General features: G+C 37.4%; 3 protein-coding genes across 3 annotated transcripts; all 3 read right to left on the reverse strand.

The window, feature by feature from the left end:
- Positions 1–293: 293 nt before the first annotated feature.
- On the reverse strand, positions 294–3,155 carry LOC122604709 (protein GAMETE EXPRESSED 3). Its single transcript, XM_043777580.1, has 10 exons — positions 3,038–3,155; positions 2,630–2,817; positions 2,221–2,550; positions 1,889–2,135; positions 1,530–1,814; positions 1,342–1,428; positions 1,219–1,251; positions 1,082–1,141; positions 863–1,005; positions 294–779 (listed from the first exon to the last, which is right to left on the reverse strand). The coding sequence occupies exons 1-10, from the start codon at positions 3,153–3,155 to the stop codon at positions 294–296; spliced, it is 1,977 nt and encodes a 658-aa protein (XP_043633515.1).
- Positions 3,156–3,898: 743 nt separating this feature from the next.
- Positions 3,899–9,030, reverse strand: LOC122605297 (proline-rich receptor-like protein kinase PERK8). The gene is made up of 8 exons (XM_043778207.1): positions 7,317–9,030; positions 6,783–7,193; positions 6,593–6,679; positions 6,399–6,469; positions 6,066–6,142; positions 4,745–4,892; positions 4,470–4,631; positions 3,899–4,391 (listed from the first exon to the last, which is right to left on the reverse strand). The coding sequence occupies exons 1-8, from the start codon at positions 8,275–8,277 to the stop codon at positions 4,200–4,202; spliced, it is 2,109 nt and encodes a 702-aa protein (XP_043634142.1). The 5' UTR covers positions 8,278–9,030; the 3' UTR covers positions 3,899–4,199.
- Positions 9,031–11,985: 2,955 nt separating this feature from the next.
- LOC122606105 (probable endo-1,3(4)-beta-glucanase ARB_01444) lies at positions 11,986–14,215 on the reverse strand. Its single transcript, XM_043779069.1, has one exon. The coding sequence runs from the start codon at positions 14,107–14,109 to the stop codon at positions 12,070–12,072; it is 2,040 nt and encodes a 679-aa protein (XP_043635004.1). The 5' UTR covers positions 14,110–14,215; the 3' UTR covers positions 11,986–12,069.
- Positions 14,216–14,647: the final 432 nt, after the last annotated feature.

Here is a 14,647-nt window from a genome sequence, read left to right on the forward strand (position 1 = left end):
CTTGTATATCCATACCCGTATCAATACAGCATTGTTAGCACATTGGGACATTGGGTTGTAACTTGTAAGGACTTGTCCAAAGGAAATATACTAGATCATGTAATGATGAAAGCAGAAAATGTGCATAAATGTTACATTTTGGGCGTTAAGCATATCCCTTGACAGTTTCACAAGAAAGATCAGGCTATCCTATTTACACTACTAGCAGATACGGAGTATATCGTTAGAACCCTTAAATTTTTTTCAAGAAACACTACATGGAACCATTTGCAGAATATAGTTGCATGCTGCTGTCAAACTTCCTTGTAAAAGAATCTCCTTCGCACACTTGTGCCACCAATCTGCAAGTCATCTTTCTCATCAAGAATCTTCACTCCTTGTGCTGGCACAATTGTCTCATCGTCGTCACTAGAGCTTTCTGTCTCCAATGGAGCCTTCCCTTTTGATTCTGTCTTATCGACTTCTTCATTACTCTCACCGTCCTCTGAAGAAGTGTCATCCATTGTATTAAACATAGTGACACTATCTTTTTGCTCAGTTTTGTTAGAAAAACTCTTGGTTTTCTTATCAGAGAGTGGAAGTAGTGGTTTTGGTTCTGGGCTTGTAGTATCCCTTCCTAAACTATAAGTGGTTAATAATTTCCGCTCTATGGTTTCTCTTTCTTTCACCAAATCGTCGAGTTGTTCTAACATTTCATTGGTTGATGGCCCCTCTGCTGCTTTTTTCTCAAGTTCAGTGATTGTTCTGTCAAATACTTTCTTCTGAAACCGAAGAGAAGACTGCAAAATAACATAAAAGCTGGTTTTTATTACAAATTCGTCACATCAGAACTTGAAGGAAATATACGGGGAACTGAACTTACTCTCTTCTCAAGAAAGTTTCTAAGATTTTGGTTTTGAAGCTTCTTTTTCTTCCAAAATACACAGCAAAATCTTACCAGGGCTGCTACTACTATCAACAATATTGTTTCGAAGAAGAGAAATAATTCGATTGTTTTCTCATTGCCTGAAAAAAAGGAAGCACAAATGTTGAGTAGTTTGAGTAATGAAATGTAGTGCGTCATATTGAGTGGTGCTTTTACCTGTGTAGATGATAACTTTTTTGACATCCATTTTGGAACAGCTTGATGTAAGCTTCTGACCTGTTGAGATAAAAAGTTTATAAAACAACATTCGACTTGATTAAAGCAAATTACAATGACAAGTATGTGTAGGTTACTTGTGCTAAAGCATGAAAGTGGATTGCCGATATCTGCATCAAGAAGATAATGATGTTGTTAGCTTTAGTCAAACTAATACTAATTCTACATAAAAGGAGTTAAAGTTATCTACAGAAACTAACTTGAAATGGAAAGAAATGGAAGAAGTATCCTTCCATCTACAACAAAATTCCTTAGACCACTCTCAGGGAATATGCTCGACAATTCACCTATATTCGTTACAAATATTAAAAGGTCAAATTATGTCGTTGTCAATAATACGTTTGTATAAAAGTAAAAGTTTTGATGACTGCGAGAAAAACTAGATCACCAGGATAGCTTTCAGACCAATAAACAGATCCTGTTGCCGGAACCAACAATGTGAAAACGATTTTTAGTGGTTTCATTCCTGAAACATATGTGTATTCGCCGATATTCTGGCTAGGTATTCCTTCCATCTTTGTCTGAGATATATAAACCGCTAAGCCAGAACAGTCAAGTACCGGATTGACTTGAATCACTGCATCCCGAATCTCTCTCCTTGGGAATTTTGTTACAACTCCAGATGGCGATATTGAATAAAGATACCCATCCAATGAACCAATAGATACCCAACCTGCAGATTGAGACAAATGCAAAAAGATTAAAAACCCTTGAAGATGAAAACAGAAGGACATATGCTTAAATTACCATTAGCATCAACAACTGGAGCAGAGTCATTTGAACTTAATGGCCCGACACTTTGCTGCCAAATAACATTTCCAGTTATAACATCAAGAGCAAGAACAACAGGTTTATCTTGTACAGTGACATAAAGTTGACCATTGTTTCCAGCAGTAATAAAGAAATCCCCTCCCAATGAGCTTAAATCTTGTATCCACTTAAAATAAGGACCACGCATAGACACCGAATACAACTCTCCTTGATTATTAGAGACCTACAATATTAATAACATGTAAACTATTACGACATTTCATAAAATATTTACTAGCCTATATAATTTTTTCCGTAAGAGAACTTACATATATATTAGCATCACAATGATCAAGTACAGGCACGGAAACAAAATAGCAGTCCGTGACATCTTTCCTACAACCTTGAAAGTACCCCATTTGAGTAATTACAGGCCCGGCACTCCAAATAAGTTTTCCATCTAACCTGAAAGCAAAGAGCCCTCTTCTATTCATATTGACGATAACACAAGAACTAGTTATGCTTACTGCCATCCCAATAATCTCATCCATCCCTTCTAAACCTTTTTCTGGACCCAAGAACACTTCAACAACAGACTCATTAGCCAGAACATTCATAGTATTGATTTGTAGTACTCGGTTTTCTGCAACCAAATATACCTGCCAATAAACAACAATCTTGAATATATTTGTTTTTGCTAAACATTTTTTCAAATGTAAGAATATGCTAAAACTTTACCTTTCCTGAAGCTCCAAGAACGGGCGTTATGCCAGCATTACAAGTGTAGTTAAGAGGTATTTGTTTAGATATTGAGCCGTTGTTTTCGAAAACCAGAAAGTTCTTTTCCATACATATATAAATCTTCTCTTCATCACCGTTGGTTAAAGGATTCGGGAGCCTTTTTGTGAATTTGACATGTTGTTCTTCTTTGAACAAATAAAATAATTAGAAATCGTAAAAGAAATTACTCATTCTTAATCTGCATTGCAAGTTTTGTATCTAAATCTTCTGACTGATATAAAACCATAATTTAGTACATATAAGAACAACATGAATAATCAACTTGAAACCAAACATCATTAATATAAAAAACCACAAAAAATCAAAGTAAATTTAGTAAATATAAATAAATATAGATATACAAACCTGAAATCAAGTTTGAAAATGTAGGGGAGTTGGAAAAACCAGAATCTGAAGCAGCGGAAACTAATGAAGACATGTAAATTGTAAAAATGCAGATCAATAATCCAAGAAAAAGCGACATGGTTTCAGTAGAAATAGAAATATCTTCAATTGTTTTCTTTGGAAACTGTAGATTTTTTTCAAAATGAATGAGCAGTTAATAAACCGCTGCTATGTGGCGGGAAAGTGTTATTTTGTTTGGAAAATAAATTAAATGATAACTTGTAACTCCTGTGTTTTTCTTAGTTAAACGGTTAAATTTTGGACTTTTTTTTTATTGTGACATATATATAATGGTTCTATTTAACATTGTTAGAAAAAGTTGATGATTCCATATTTCCATTCTAAACATATTACATACTGACTTTCTTTTGAAGTTAAATATATTGTCCAAGGATGAAAGTGTTGTGCCTACTTTTTGATCATTTTAATCTTCTATTTAATGACCCCAGGTTAACGAATAGACCGTCTAGGGTCAAAAACTCAAAATGAACCCAAACGATCAAGACGGAGCCTAAAAGGCAAAAGTTATTATCGAGATCAAACCTAGAACAAATTAACATGTAAAATGATTTTCATGTGGTTAACTGACATGTGAAGAAAATGTTGTATATGACAGGTTAATATATTAGGGAGCGCCGGAGCGGTTAAACTCTTTTGCAAGTGTTGATGGTTAGCCAATAGTTCTTATTCAAATTTGGACATTTTTTTAAGTAATTTGATTGCATTTGAAGCTGGAATCCATGTATAATTTCTGATGACTTTTGTGAGTATTTTAACAGTGGTGGATGGATGCAGTGGTTCTCTGGGGGTTGCTAACATAGACACTGAAAGATCGCAAATACAAATCAAAAGCAGAAGAGAAATGATTCTTACATTGTTAACAAAATTTACATGGAAAACTTGGCACAAAATTTCCCAAAAAGAATGACCAAGATGGCAACCACCATGCTGAAATAGTCAATTTTCTATACACTGACAGTGCAAAAAGAATGCACAAACAGCTCTTTGATCACGAAAGTATCTCAGGAACTCGGGTTGTACTATCTAAGTTTGTAATTGTATCATATTTATACTGGCAGTGCATAGAAAATAATGTCACTAAGATATCAGTTTCTATGTTTCCTCAACTCCTCCAGCTGCTTTGAGTATTATTATAGAATTCAGAACTGTAGTCTTGACTACCAAACGCCATCCTTTGGAACAATTTAATTTGTGCAGACTGTTCTCTTGAGTCAAAAATTTCGCTCTGTCCTGGTTTCATGCCATTTGAAAGATCTGTCGTGAACTCGACAATAGAATCTAGAGCTCTTACCACCTGCACCAACCATGTCAATTTTCTAGTCACTTTGAGCGATGTTCTAGACACCCAATGAAACAAAAATGCAATTATTACCTGACTCATTCGTGGTCGCTTTGGTGCTAAATGGCGTATGCAAGCTGCAGCTGCTTCGATCATCCGAAACATTTCTACCTGCACATAGTTCTTTCCCAACCTTGGGTCTACCAATTCATCAAAATCCTCATTTTCAAGTGCCTTGTTAAGCAAAGGTCGAGCCTGAAAGTATATGATGAAGAATCATGGATTTAATTAATTATATGAAAATCAATACTAGTTCCTTCACATAACGTAAGTAGTTCAGTGTATAACATTTGACTCAATAAACCTACCCATTCGACCAGGCTTTCATCGCCCAAAGGTTGAGATCCATCAACAGGCTTACGTCCAGTGATGAGCTCTAAGACCACTACCCCGAATGAGAAAACATCAGATTTTTCTGTCAACTTTCCACTTGAAGCATACTCTGGAGCCATATAACTGACCAAATCACAACAATTGTTTCATCAGATATATAAGCCACATAATTGTTTCATCAGATTAAACAAAGGTACTAATTCCACAGTTCTGTAAACGAGATGAACCACAGCCACCATTGTTGATTATAGCCTACAAACTTGCTAATCTTATAAGCTTACCGGGGTATACTCCTACCCTTTATCCCCCCCAAAAAAACTTGCTAATCTTAGCATTTTCCGTGAACTTCAGTGGTTCTTTGGATAAACTTTTTTAGTAAATTTATTCAACTGAAATATGATATGATCCCACATCGGTCATGTATGGGATTGGTTGGCGGTTTATAAGCCTAGGTGTCCCCGCCTCCTTTGAGCTAGCTTTTGGGAGTGAGTTCTACACTTAGCTTATGGCATGATGCGAGCCTATTATGGGATGGGTTTGTATCAATTGGTATCAGAGCTAGCCCTACCTTTCGAGGTTCCAATGCTCGGACTGGTGGCCTATGGAGTGGTGGCTTGGACCCAAGGAGAAGGGTGCCAACCGTGACCAACATAGCCGTGACCAACGAGGACGTTGGCTCTTCAAAGGGTGGGGTATTGATATGATCCCACATCGGTCAAGTATGAGATTGGTTGGTGGTTTATAAGCCTAGGTGTTCCCTCCTCCTTTGAGATAGCTTTTGGGAGTGAGTTCTACACTTAGCTTATGGCATGATGCGAGCCTATTATGGGATGGGTTTGTATCAAAATACTTTCAATGTCATGAGCTCATACAAAACTATTCAGCCAAGCCAAGGCTCAATCCTATACGAGCCCACAAAAACTATTATTAGAGGAGCAGCACCAGGTTCATGAAAATGCAAGCCCATGAGCGCATCAACATGGCTTGTGCTAACAAGTATGCACAGAAACCAAGCCTATAGAAGCCAAATCAAGTCTGCAGCTTTAGGCAGCCCCAGCCTAAAGGTTTCAAGCTTGGTGAGCTAAAAGCCAAACCCAAGCCTTAATTTTTCAAAAGATGGCCAAGCTAGACTAAGTTCAAATGATATACACCAAATTTTGGTTTTCATGAGTAAAAGAACTACGTGATATTATCGAAAGGTTAATATTTGTAGTATAATCTAGTTTTTCAGAAAGAAAGGAAAAGATATTAGTCAACAGATAGAGAGCCTAAATAACTGGAAAAGAGGCTATTTACCCAAAGGTTCCCATGACACGAGTTGTGATATGTGTATTTGTATCCATTGCTAACTTTGCAAGCCCAAAATCTGCCACCTGCCAATTAATTAATTTACAGTTCAAACTTCAAAAGAAGTTATTAATTTTATTAACAAACCCACTTGGTTTTATGAAGATTATTCTTGAAGAAAAGCACCCAACAATTTGCCGATTGAGTCATTTCCACACAGATTGCAGAAGTTAAAATGTAAATATAATCACTGTACTTGGTTAGTTTTTTCCAAGAAGGCACATTCTAGTAAGAAAAAGTGTTTATTTTTTCAACTTGTTCCAACTTGAAAGTGTAGGTTACCTGGGCATCAAAGTTTTCATCCAATAAAATGTTAGATGACTTAATGTCTCTGTGAATGATTCGTGGATGACCTGATACACAGCAAGAATGTCAAAAGTTATACATTGGTATATAAAAACATAAATAAAATAAAATAAAATAATTATAAGTTGGAATATGAAAAGAGACAATAGATATTAAGAATGGAAACTTACAATCTTCATGCAAGTAAGCTAAACCACGAGCTGCACCAGCAGCGACTTTAATTCGGGTCGGCCAGTCCATAACCGGCCTGCCTTCGCCTACAAAGTGGAACAAAATCATATATAAAGGATATAAACAAGGAGCTTATAAGCAAGTTTATATGAAACTCATTCTCAATGAGCTACAAAATGAAACACTAACCGTGAAGATGGTAATGAAGGGTGTCATTTGAAACAAACTGATAAACAAGTAATCGTTGATGATCGGAGATGCAATAACCAACAAGAGAAACTAAATGACGATGGTGAACTCGACTAATAATCTCAACTTCGGCTCTGAATTCTCGCTCTCCCTGTCCACCACCAATTTTCAGCTGTTTAACTGCAACTTCTCTCCCATCTTCTAACATCCCCTTGTAAACACACCCAAACCCACCTTCACCTAGAAGATTACTTCCTGAAAATCCATTTGTGGCATCACTTAATTCTTCATAGGTGAACCATGCCCTCGAGTTTCCTACACCACCATGCTCCGGTGAGTAGATGGAGTTACTTAATGAAGGGCTAGCTGCTAATGGGTGGGCCGACTGTTGGGACCTCAAAAACTGCGAGTCTGTAAAACACATAAACTCAATGCGATATATCCATATAATAAAGAAGCCAACTACCTATAATAAAGGCACACCAAATATAAAATGTAGTTGTAAAACAATAATGAGGTGGTTTGATATATCACCTGACTTTTGGGAGGAAGCAGATGGCGAAGGCATAATATAAACATGAGAACGTCCATTTCGTCTTCTTTGTCTTCGTTTGAACCACACTGCTAACACCAAGAGGCTGAGTGTAAAAAAACCGACAACAAGGCCAATTGCCATTACAGCACCTTTATTTGATCCACCAGATGCACCATTTTCTCTACCAGCAGTGCTTGCATCTGTTGCTCGTGCAGTTGGCTTCTCAGTGGGTACAGATGGCAACTGTAAATCAGGTGGAGTTCCGGGAATGGATGAATTGGTTGAAGTTGCTAAAGGAGGAGGTGATGATGTTGAAGTTGGAGGAGTGATGGTGGTGTTTGAGGGGGGAGCGGGTGCAGGGGGTGTTACTTGTGGTGGGGATTTTTCCGGGGGGTTTGCTTGTGGTGGAGGTGGAGAGGAAGACACTGGTGGTGATGGAACATTTTCGGGAGGTGGTGGGGAAGGAGAAACGGATGCAGGAGGCGGAGAAGGGTCAGGTACAGTAGGAGACGGTGGAGAAGCATTTGGGTCAGGTGGAGGGGGAGAACCAACTGATGGTGGTGGTGGAGACAAAACTGTAGCAGGTGGTGAGTTTGCAGCCGGAGGAGAAGCGGTGGCAGGTGGTAAAGGCGGAGGAGTTGACACGGGTGAGGCTGGTGGTGGTGCTGCAGGTGCAGATGGAGGAGGGGAATCAGGTACTACTACTACTGGTGGTGGTGGGGAGGCATCTGGTGGTGGTGGTGAAGCATCTGGTGGGGGTGGTGACAAAGTAATTGGAGGTGGTGACCCCGGCAATGGAGGCAACTGTAAAGGTGGAGCTGAAGTTGCAGGAGTAGCAGGAGGTGGTGGTGTCACAGTAGCCTGATCGGGCTCAGACGCCGGGGAAACAGGTGTAGGGTTTGAGGACACCGGAGGAATCAACGAGGGTGAAGAACTCGGGGAAGGTGATGTTGAAGCCATCTAAAAAGATACTAACTTGTCTAATCAACAAAACTCTTAATTCAAAACTAAATTCCAGTCACTAATATCATAATGTAGCATAAACCACAAATACTAAAATCTCAAGAACCCTATAAAACTTCACTTAGTACCAAAATCTTCCAATATCCACACAAATCCCTAATGTAATCAAAACCCCAAATCTCAAAATTCAAGATTATTTAGTGATCAGCAACTTAAATTTCGATACACCATCTTTGACAGGATTCGATATCGTTGCTAATAGTACTTAAATTCCCAATATTTCAAACCACATAGTAAAAAAAGTCAAGATCTTGGTAAAACCACCAAATCTATCAAAATGTAATGCAACCCCAGATCTCAAACTTCAAGATATTAGCATAAACATCAATAAAAATCCAAACTTTAAAGATTTCAAATGCAAATGCAGCACAAAATTCCTAAAAAGATTTAAACTAAAAAGCATGAAAACAAAAGGTAAAGGTACTAACTTTATGTTATCATTTACAAGATCTTGACAATCAATCAACAGACAGTCACAAGAAGTGGAATGTCGATGGATTAAAGTGGGGTTTATTTTGTGAGAAAATGGCAGGGGCTAAATTAATGCAGAAAAGGTAACGTGGGGGCGACTTTGAATGGGTCTTGTTGTTAATGGAGATCGTAGAAGGGAAGTCAAACCAACATCATGAAAGGCATGTTACAACTTTCATTTCAATATCAAAGGGTTTGTGTGGTCTGTCATGTGGTTGTTGTAATGTAATGTTTGTTTGCAACCACGATTTCTTATGTGACCGAATCAAGACAAAAAACAAGGATAATACTTTCATTTTCATTGTTAAGTACTAGTTTGGACAAAATAAATGGAATGTAATATCTCTTTCAATCTTTAATTTTTTATAATTTTTTCATAGTTGTATGTAGGGATGATAAAAAAAACCGTTGACCCGGAACCGGCCCGAAGCCCTAACGGGCTGGGTCACGGGTCAAGCTTTTGGTGTTTTCACGGGTCATGGATTAGACGGGTCGGGTGAAGGCAAAAACCGAAAAAGCGTGAAGGAAAGCCGTGACCCACCCGAACCTGACCCGAACCGACCCGTGTCTTCACGGGCCGGATCACGGTTCACGTTTTCATGCTCTCGCGGGTCGCGGGTCGGGCCAGGTTTTGACCCGTGCTCATCCCTAGTTGTATGGTGTAGCGATTTTTTTTAAGAGATATTAAATTATTGTACATTTATCATAAAATTTAAGACTGGATTTTTGGTATAGAAGGTATAAATTTTTTATGCACATTAAGTGCGAGCTGCATTTAGGATTTTTTTTATTCAAATTATTTTGAAAAATCTATATTAAAAATAATTTTTTTAACAACGAGTTAGTAGTTTGTAGTTCCTAGTTAGCATTCGAAACACTAAGGATGGTATCGATACCAATACCTTACCAATACCGTAAAGCACCGAAACCAAAAATCCCCCAAACCATTTACCGAATACCGTACCGAATTTAGGTACCGGTACCAGTTTGGTATCGGTTTCGGTACCGGGATATTCGGTTTCATACCCTATATGGTACCAAATTAGTCATAGAAACTCTCTCTATCCTTCTTTCTTCTTTGCAAAACAAGTTGGTGTGGTAAAATCCGACAATAAGCTCACGTACACTAGTAAACACAATACACCCAAAATCCAAAACGGAATACACATACACCCAAATAAAAGCAGTTGGTAATCATATTCATTTTGTTATTATATTATTATATTGTCTTATATTTCTAATCATATTCATGTTGGCTTAACATTAACATAACTCGTTAACTTTTAATGTGATATAGAATCTGATTTAACGTCATAGACAATAAAGCATCTACAAGAGCAAATGATCAAACAAAGAGAGTCACGCAATAACAAGAAACATGGAAACTTGCTGCAAAACCTGAAATAATTGCTATAGAAAATCAAATACTAGAAATCGGTACTAATAATCGGTTTCCCCGTACTAAACCGGTACCAAACCGATTGGTAACGAAACCGATTTCACCAATTTTCTAAAACCGATACCGAATCCCTATCGGTACCGATTTTCGGTGCCGGTACCGTACCCGGTACCGGTTCAGTTTTAGTATTTCGGTAATTTTGCTCATCCCTATGAGACACCACAGTGATATCCAATTGGACAATATGCGGAGCTCGAACCACGCATGTCTGGGATGAAACTCAGAACTCTTGAAAACTCCCTAATCATCCACTCTTACATATGTAGAATGTATGATTCGAACCCTGGTGAATTTCCTTAAGGTCACCTTACCAATGGGTCACCAACCATTGGTAATAATTTCTCATTATTGTATAAGCAACATATATCCCACATGTTATACGACAACCGTACCCACTCTCGGCAAGCTTTAGGTCGACCCATATTTAGTCTGACCACGAGTGCATATCAATAGGCCTGATTCGTGGTCATACCATGAGTGAAAAACATGTGTTGTTATAGACAGACATTTTATTTAAAATAGAAAATAAATGGGTTTTAGATTATCGAGTTTGGGTTATATTAAGGATATTGTAAGGGGATTAATAGCGGGTTGGTGATGAAAATGAGATTTTCTAATATCACATTAATAATTTGATATGGTGTCGATAGAGACTAGTAATGTAACATCTTGTGTCAATATCTTGTGTCGACAAGTAATATAGCATCAAAATATCAAATTGTGTCGATAAGGTTTATGCTGTCACTATCTATATATATTAAGTTTATGACTGCAATCAAGCAAAATTAGAAGATCAACCTGAAACAATAGTTAAACATTCTGTTTATGAACATATTGCATTTATACAACGGGCTCGAGATCACTCGGGGTTAAACATTTTCTTTTTTTTGTACTGATCAAGTATAATAATTACTCCGAACGAGCTAAGAAGATCGAACAAGCTAAAAAGGTTTGCTGTCCGCGGTACTTCTTCACTTGTTTGTTAAACTACTACTACTTAAACATAATATAATAGGTACTTAGACAATAAACAATTTGACTTTAGATTAGATTGAAGTATAAACATAATTGAAGTATAGGGCCAAGATTGAATATATCAGCATGTTAGTTGAGATCTCCAGCTACAAAATTGCCTCTTCACACGTTTTCATCTTACTTTATATGATCTAATTGTCTGCCAGAAGTAAAATAACCTCCCACTAACAGCAATATCTAATCTGATTCTGATCCAAACTTGAACTAAAACCAAACCAATGATCAAGCAACCACCCGAAAACAACGCATATTGCAACGTGAATGGAATGCCGATGGAACGAACTAGTACTATAATCAACCCTGTCCAAGTATATCACTAACTCGCCCGAATCTCAGGTTAAGCAGGAACATTACCCATTATGACTTCGAATCTTATTACTCACATAAGAATTTGAAATCCTTGAATCTGGAGATATCCACTGGTTTATGTTACCTTGAAATTTATATTCCTCGTGATTCATAAATAAAATTATATGTTAGGTCATGCGACATCTGAGTGAATACTATCAATTGGTAAATTTATGCATAAAAATGTAATTATAAACCTCAGATGAAAATAGATGTCAGTGTGGAACAATGCTTTTGCATACTGCAAGCAAACTTAATAATGGTCATTCGGAAGAAGGTAATAACCAAATCGTGACGTATATATCATCTAACTCGAAAAAAAACTTAAAGTGTAACCAAAAAAACCTCCCTTTGCAAACAACAGCAAAATATTTCATACAAATGATACAGAAACATCTAGCAATAGTATCAAAGCATCAGTGACAATAATGACCAAACCAACAATGTTTACCATTTCCATCTTCACAATCATCCCTACTAAAGATCCACCATAACAAATTAGTAAGTGTATTCCCATCATCGTATGCAGTCAAAGTCCTAATCTTCTCAAGAGCAATCTCATTCTCATAAATACCTTCCAACGCATACACAAACCCTTTCCAGCCTTCACCAACACCCTCCCTTCCCAAAGCAGGCAAAGTCCAATTTACAAGTTGCCTCACATACTCCACATCAGAAAACAACACCTCTGTAATCGGCAACAATGGTAGCACATTTATCCCTAACCTACATTCTTTCCATTCCGCTGGAGCAAACCATAACCCACTGTCTCTTTTATTAGCCCAAAGAACACCCATCACTCTATTCTCACGTGTGAAATCTGCTGCATAAAGTGTGTCATCTTCTTTAACATGCCACCATGTTTGAGAAGCATGGATCTCCATAGAAGTGAGCAAAGACGCGACTGCAACTAAATGTGTATCTCCATACACCAATCCCATTAAAGCAGCAGAGTAATACGCATTCACAGCTTCACTTGTACTTTCTTGATTTCTTCCATCTGCGAATTCAGTCAATCCTGATGCCCATGAGTGTAACTTCCATAAATCAAAGCATCTCAAACGAGGATACTTTGAGTTTGAATGTCCACCTCTACTCAATGTCATAAAATCCGCCATTAAAGAGTATGCTTGCGGTCTATACTTTCTTCCCCAAAAAGAATCAATCTTGGCAAGAACAGCAATTCCATATAGAAAGTAACCGATATGAAAATGATGATCATTATACACACCAAAACCAAAATCTCCACCAGAATCATTCGACCCCTGTTTGGTTATAATCCCACCCCATGATTTATCATATAAAAAGCCGTTACTACCAAAAGTTCCATCTAACCATGGTTCAATAGTATCCTTCAAATACCTTTTAATTTTCGGGATCACATCAAGATATCCAATTTCTTCGGCTATCAATGCTAACCGAGCTGCCCTTGCTACCAATTTCCCAAAAAAGTACGATGACGTGGTTTCTATAGCATTTGAATCCAAATCATTGACATCTTGCACAAGTGCATCAATGATTTGAGGGTATGCCTCTAGTCTGACTCCTTTAATCGAATGCCACGTTATAGAAACTGGGTCGGTTTCCAGGACCCATGAATCACCAACAACACCCACAAGCTCACCATCTATACTATTGTACTTAAAATCATCAAGAACTTTAACATCACAATCATCGTCAAGAAGACGAATATGTAGAGGGTTTGCTAACATTAACAAGTCCCCCCAACCTTTCTTCTCCCATTTATATTCAACACAAAATGGTTCAGTAAACACAGCATGACCCGAAACCGGATAACAAGTACTAAACCTATCTAGAACCGATTCGAATCTAGAATCCGAATTCGGTAATATAGCAATCCTAATAATCCCACAAAACTCATCAGATAAAATCTTGGAAACATCACGGGTCAAATTGATAGGTGAAGATGAATACAAAATCCAAGTTTGACCATTATTAAGACTAATCTTAAACTTAGTTTTAGCTAAATTAGGAACAAAATTAAGAATTGCGTGAATAGTAGAAATAGAAAGTTTCAAATTTTGTAATACCTGACATGTTATATAAGGGCTGCCTCTAACAAGAAAGAATCTTAAGCTGGGTTTAAGGTCTAAAGTGACACTAAGATCATTAAAAGAAGATATGACATGGGTTTGGTTCGGATTCGGGTTATTTGACCCGGATATGGTGATATCCGAGCTAAAGATTTGGTATGTGAAAGATGGGTTGGAAAAGAGAGATGGGTAAGAAACAGAAAGTGATGAAAGAGATGATTTGATGAGATATGGGTGTATGTATTCTGGTTGATCGCCATTTTTGAGGACAAAGTTTTGGAAAAAAGAGTTGGTGGGGAGAGGAGATGAAAGAAGATTGGGTGAGAAGAAAGATGATGGGTCGGGTAGGACGGTGGAGTGAGTCTCCGGGAAGGTGAAAGGGCGGAATGTGTGGCGGTTCATGGTGGTGGGCTGGTGGTTCAGGTGAGATGTAGATGGTGGTTTGGTTTTTGAGGTTTTTATAAGGTTTTTGTTAAGTGTTGGTTAAGGAATTTGATGATGATGGTTTTTTGACTTTTTCTGAGAACTTTCTTCTTCAAACAGTGTATATGATTGTGTTAAGTTTCTTCATAAAAAGATTGTAAATTGTAAAAAGAAAATTTGAAATTTCTTCTATAGTTCTATTCATGTTTCTTTGACGTGTTTATTATGGTTTGAAGCTTGAAAATTGTACATTTGCTTTGCTAACGAGAAAATGAGATCACCAATTAGTCATGAGTCATGACAAGGTGCAAAGTGCAACCATACCACTAAGTAATTTTTTCATTTTGTAATATATGCAACTACTCAACTAATTTTATTTGCTCGTATGTAATAACAAAGTTTTATATTTATGTATTGCAAAACTTGATTTAGCAAGTTTTTAACCTCTTTATTTACAAAAAGTGATAACAAAAATGATATACGTGTTACTTCGACCAATCACAATTCATGTTATTGC

The sequence above is a fragment of the Erigeron canadensis genome, chromosome 6, assembly GCF_010389155.1.
Source record: "Erigeron canadensis isolate Cc75 chromosome 6, C_canadensis_v1, whole genome shotgun sequence".
Lineage (NCBI taxonomy): Eukaryota > Viridiplantae > Streptophyta > Magnoliopsida > Asterales > Asteraceae > Erigeron > Erigeron canadensis.

Coding starts and splice junctions, on each gene's coding strand:
- LOC122605297 (XM_043778207.1), bottom strand. CDS start 8,277: ATGGCTTCAACATCACCTTCCCCGAGTTCTTCACCCTCGTTGATTCCT. Junction 6,143..6,398: donor ATGAAAACTTTGATGCCCAG/GTAACCTACACT, acceptor ATTAATTGGCAG/GTGGCAGATTTTGGGCTTGC. Junction 4,893..6,065: donor CGTGTCATGGGAACCTTTGG/GTAAATAGCCTC, acceptor TGATTTGGTCAG/TTATATGGCTCCAGAGTATG.
- LOC122606105 (XM_043779069.1), bottom strand. CDS start 14,109: ATGAACCGCCACACATTCCGCCCTTTCACCTTCCCGGAGACTCACTCC.
- LOC122604709 (XM_043777580.1), bottom strand. CDS start 3,155: ATGTCGCTTTTTCTTGGATTATTGATCTGCATTTTTACAATTTACATG. Junction 2,551..2,629: donor TTCTTGGAGCTTCAGGAAAG/GTAAAGTTTTAG, acceptor GTTTATTGGCAG/GTATATTTGGTTGCAGAAAA. Junction 1,815..1,888: donor TCCAGTTGTTGATGCTAATG/GTAATTTAAGCA, acceptor CTCAATCTGCAG/GTTGGGTATCTATTGGTTCA.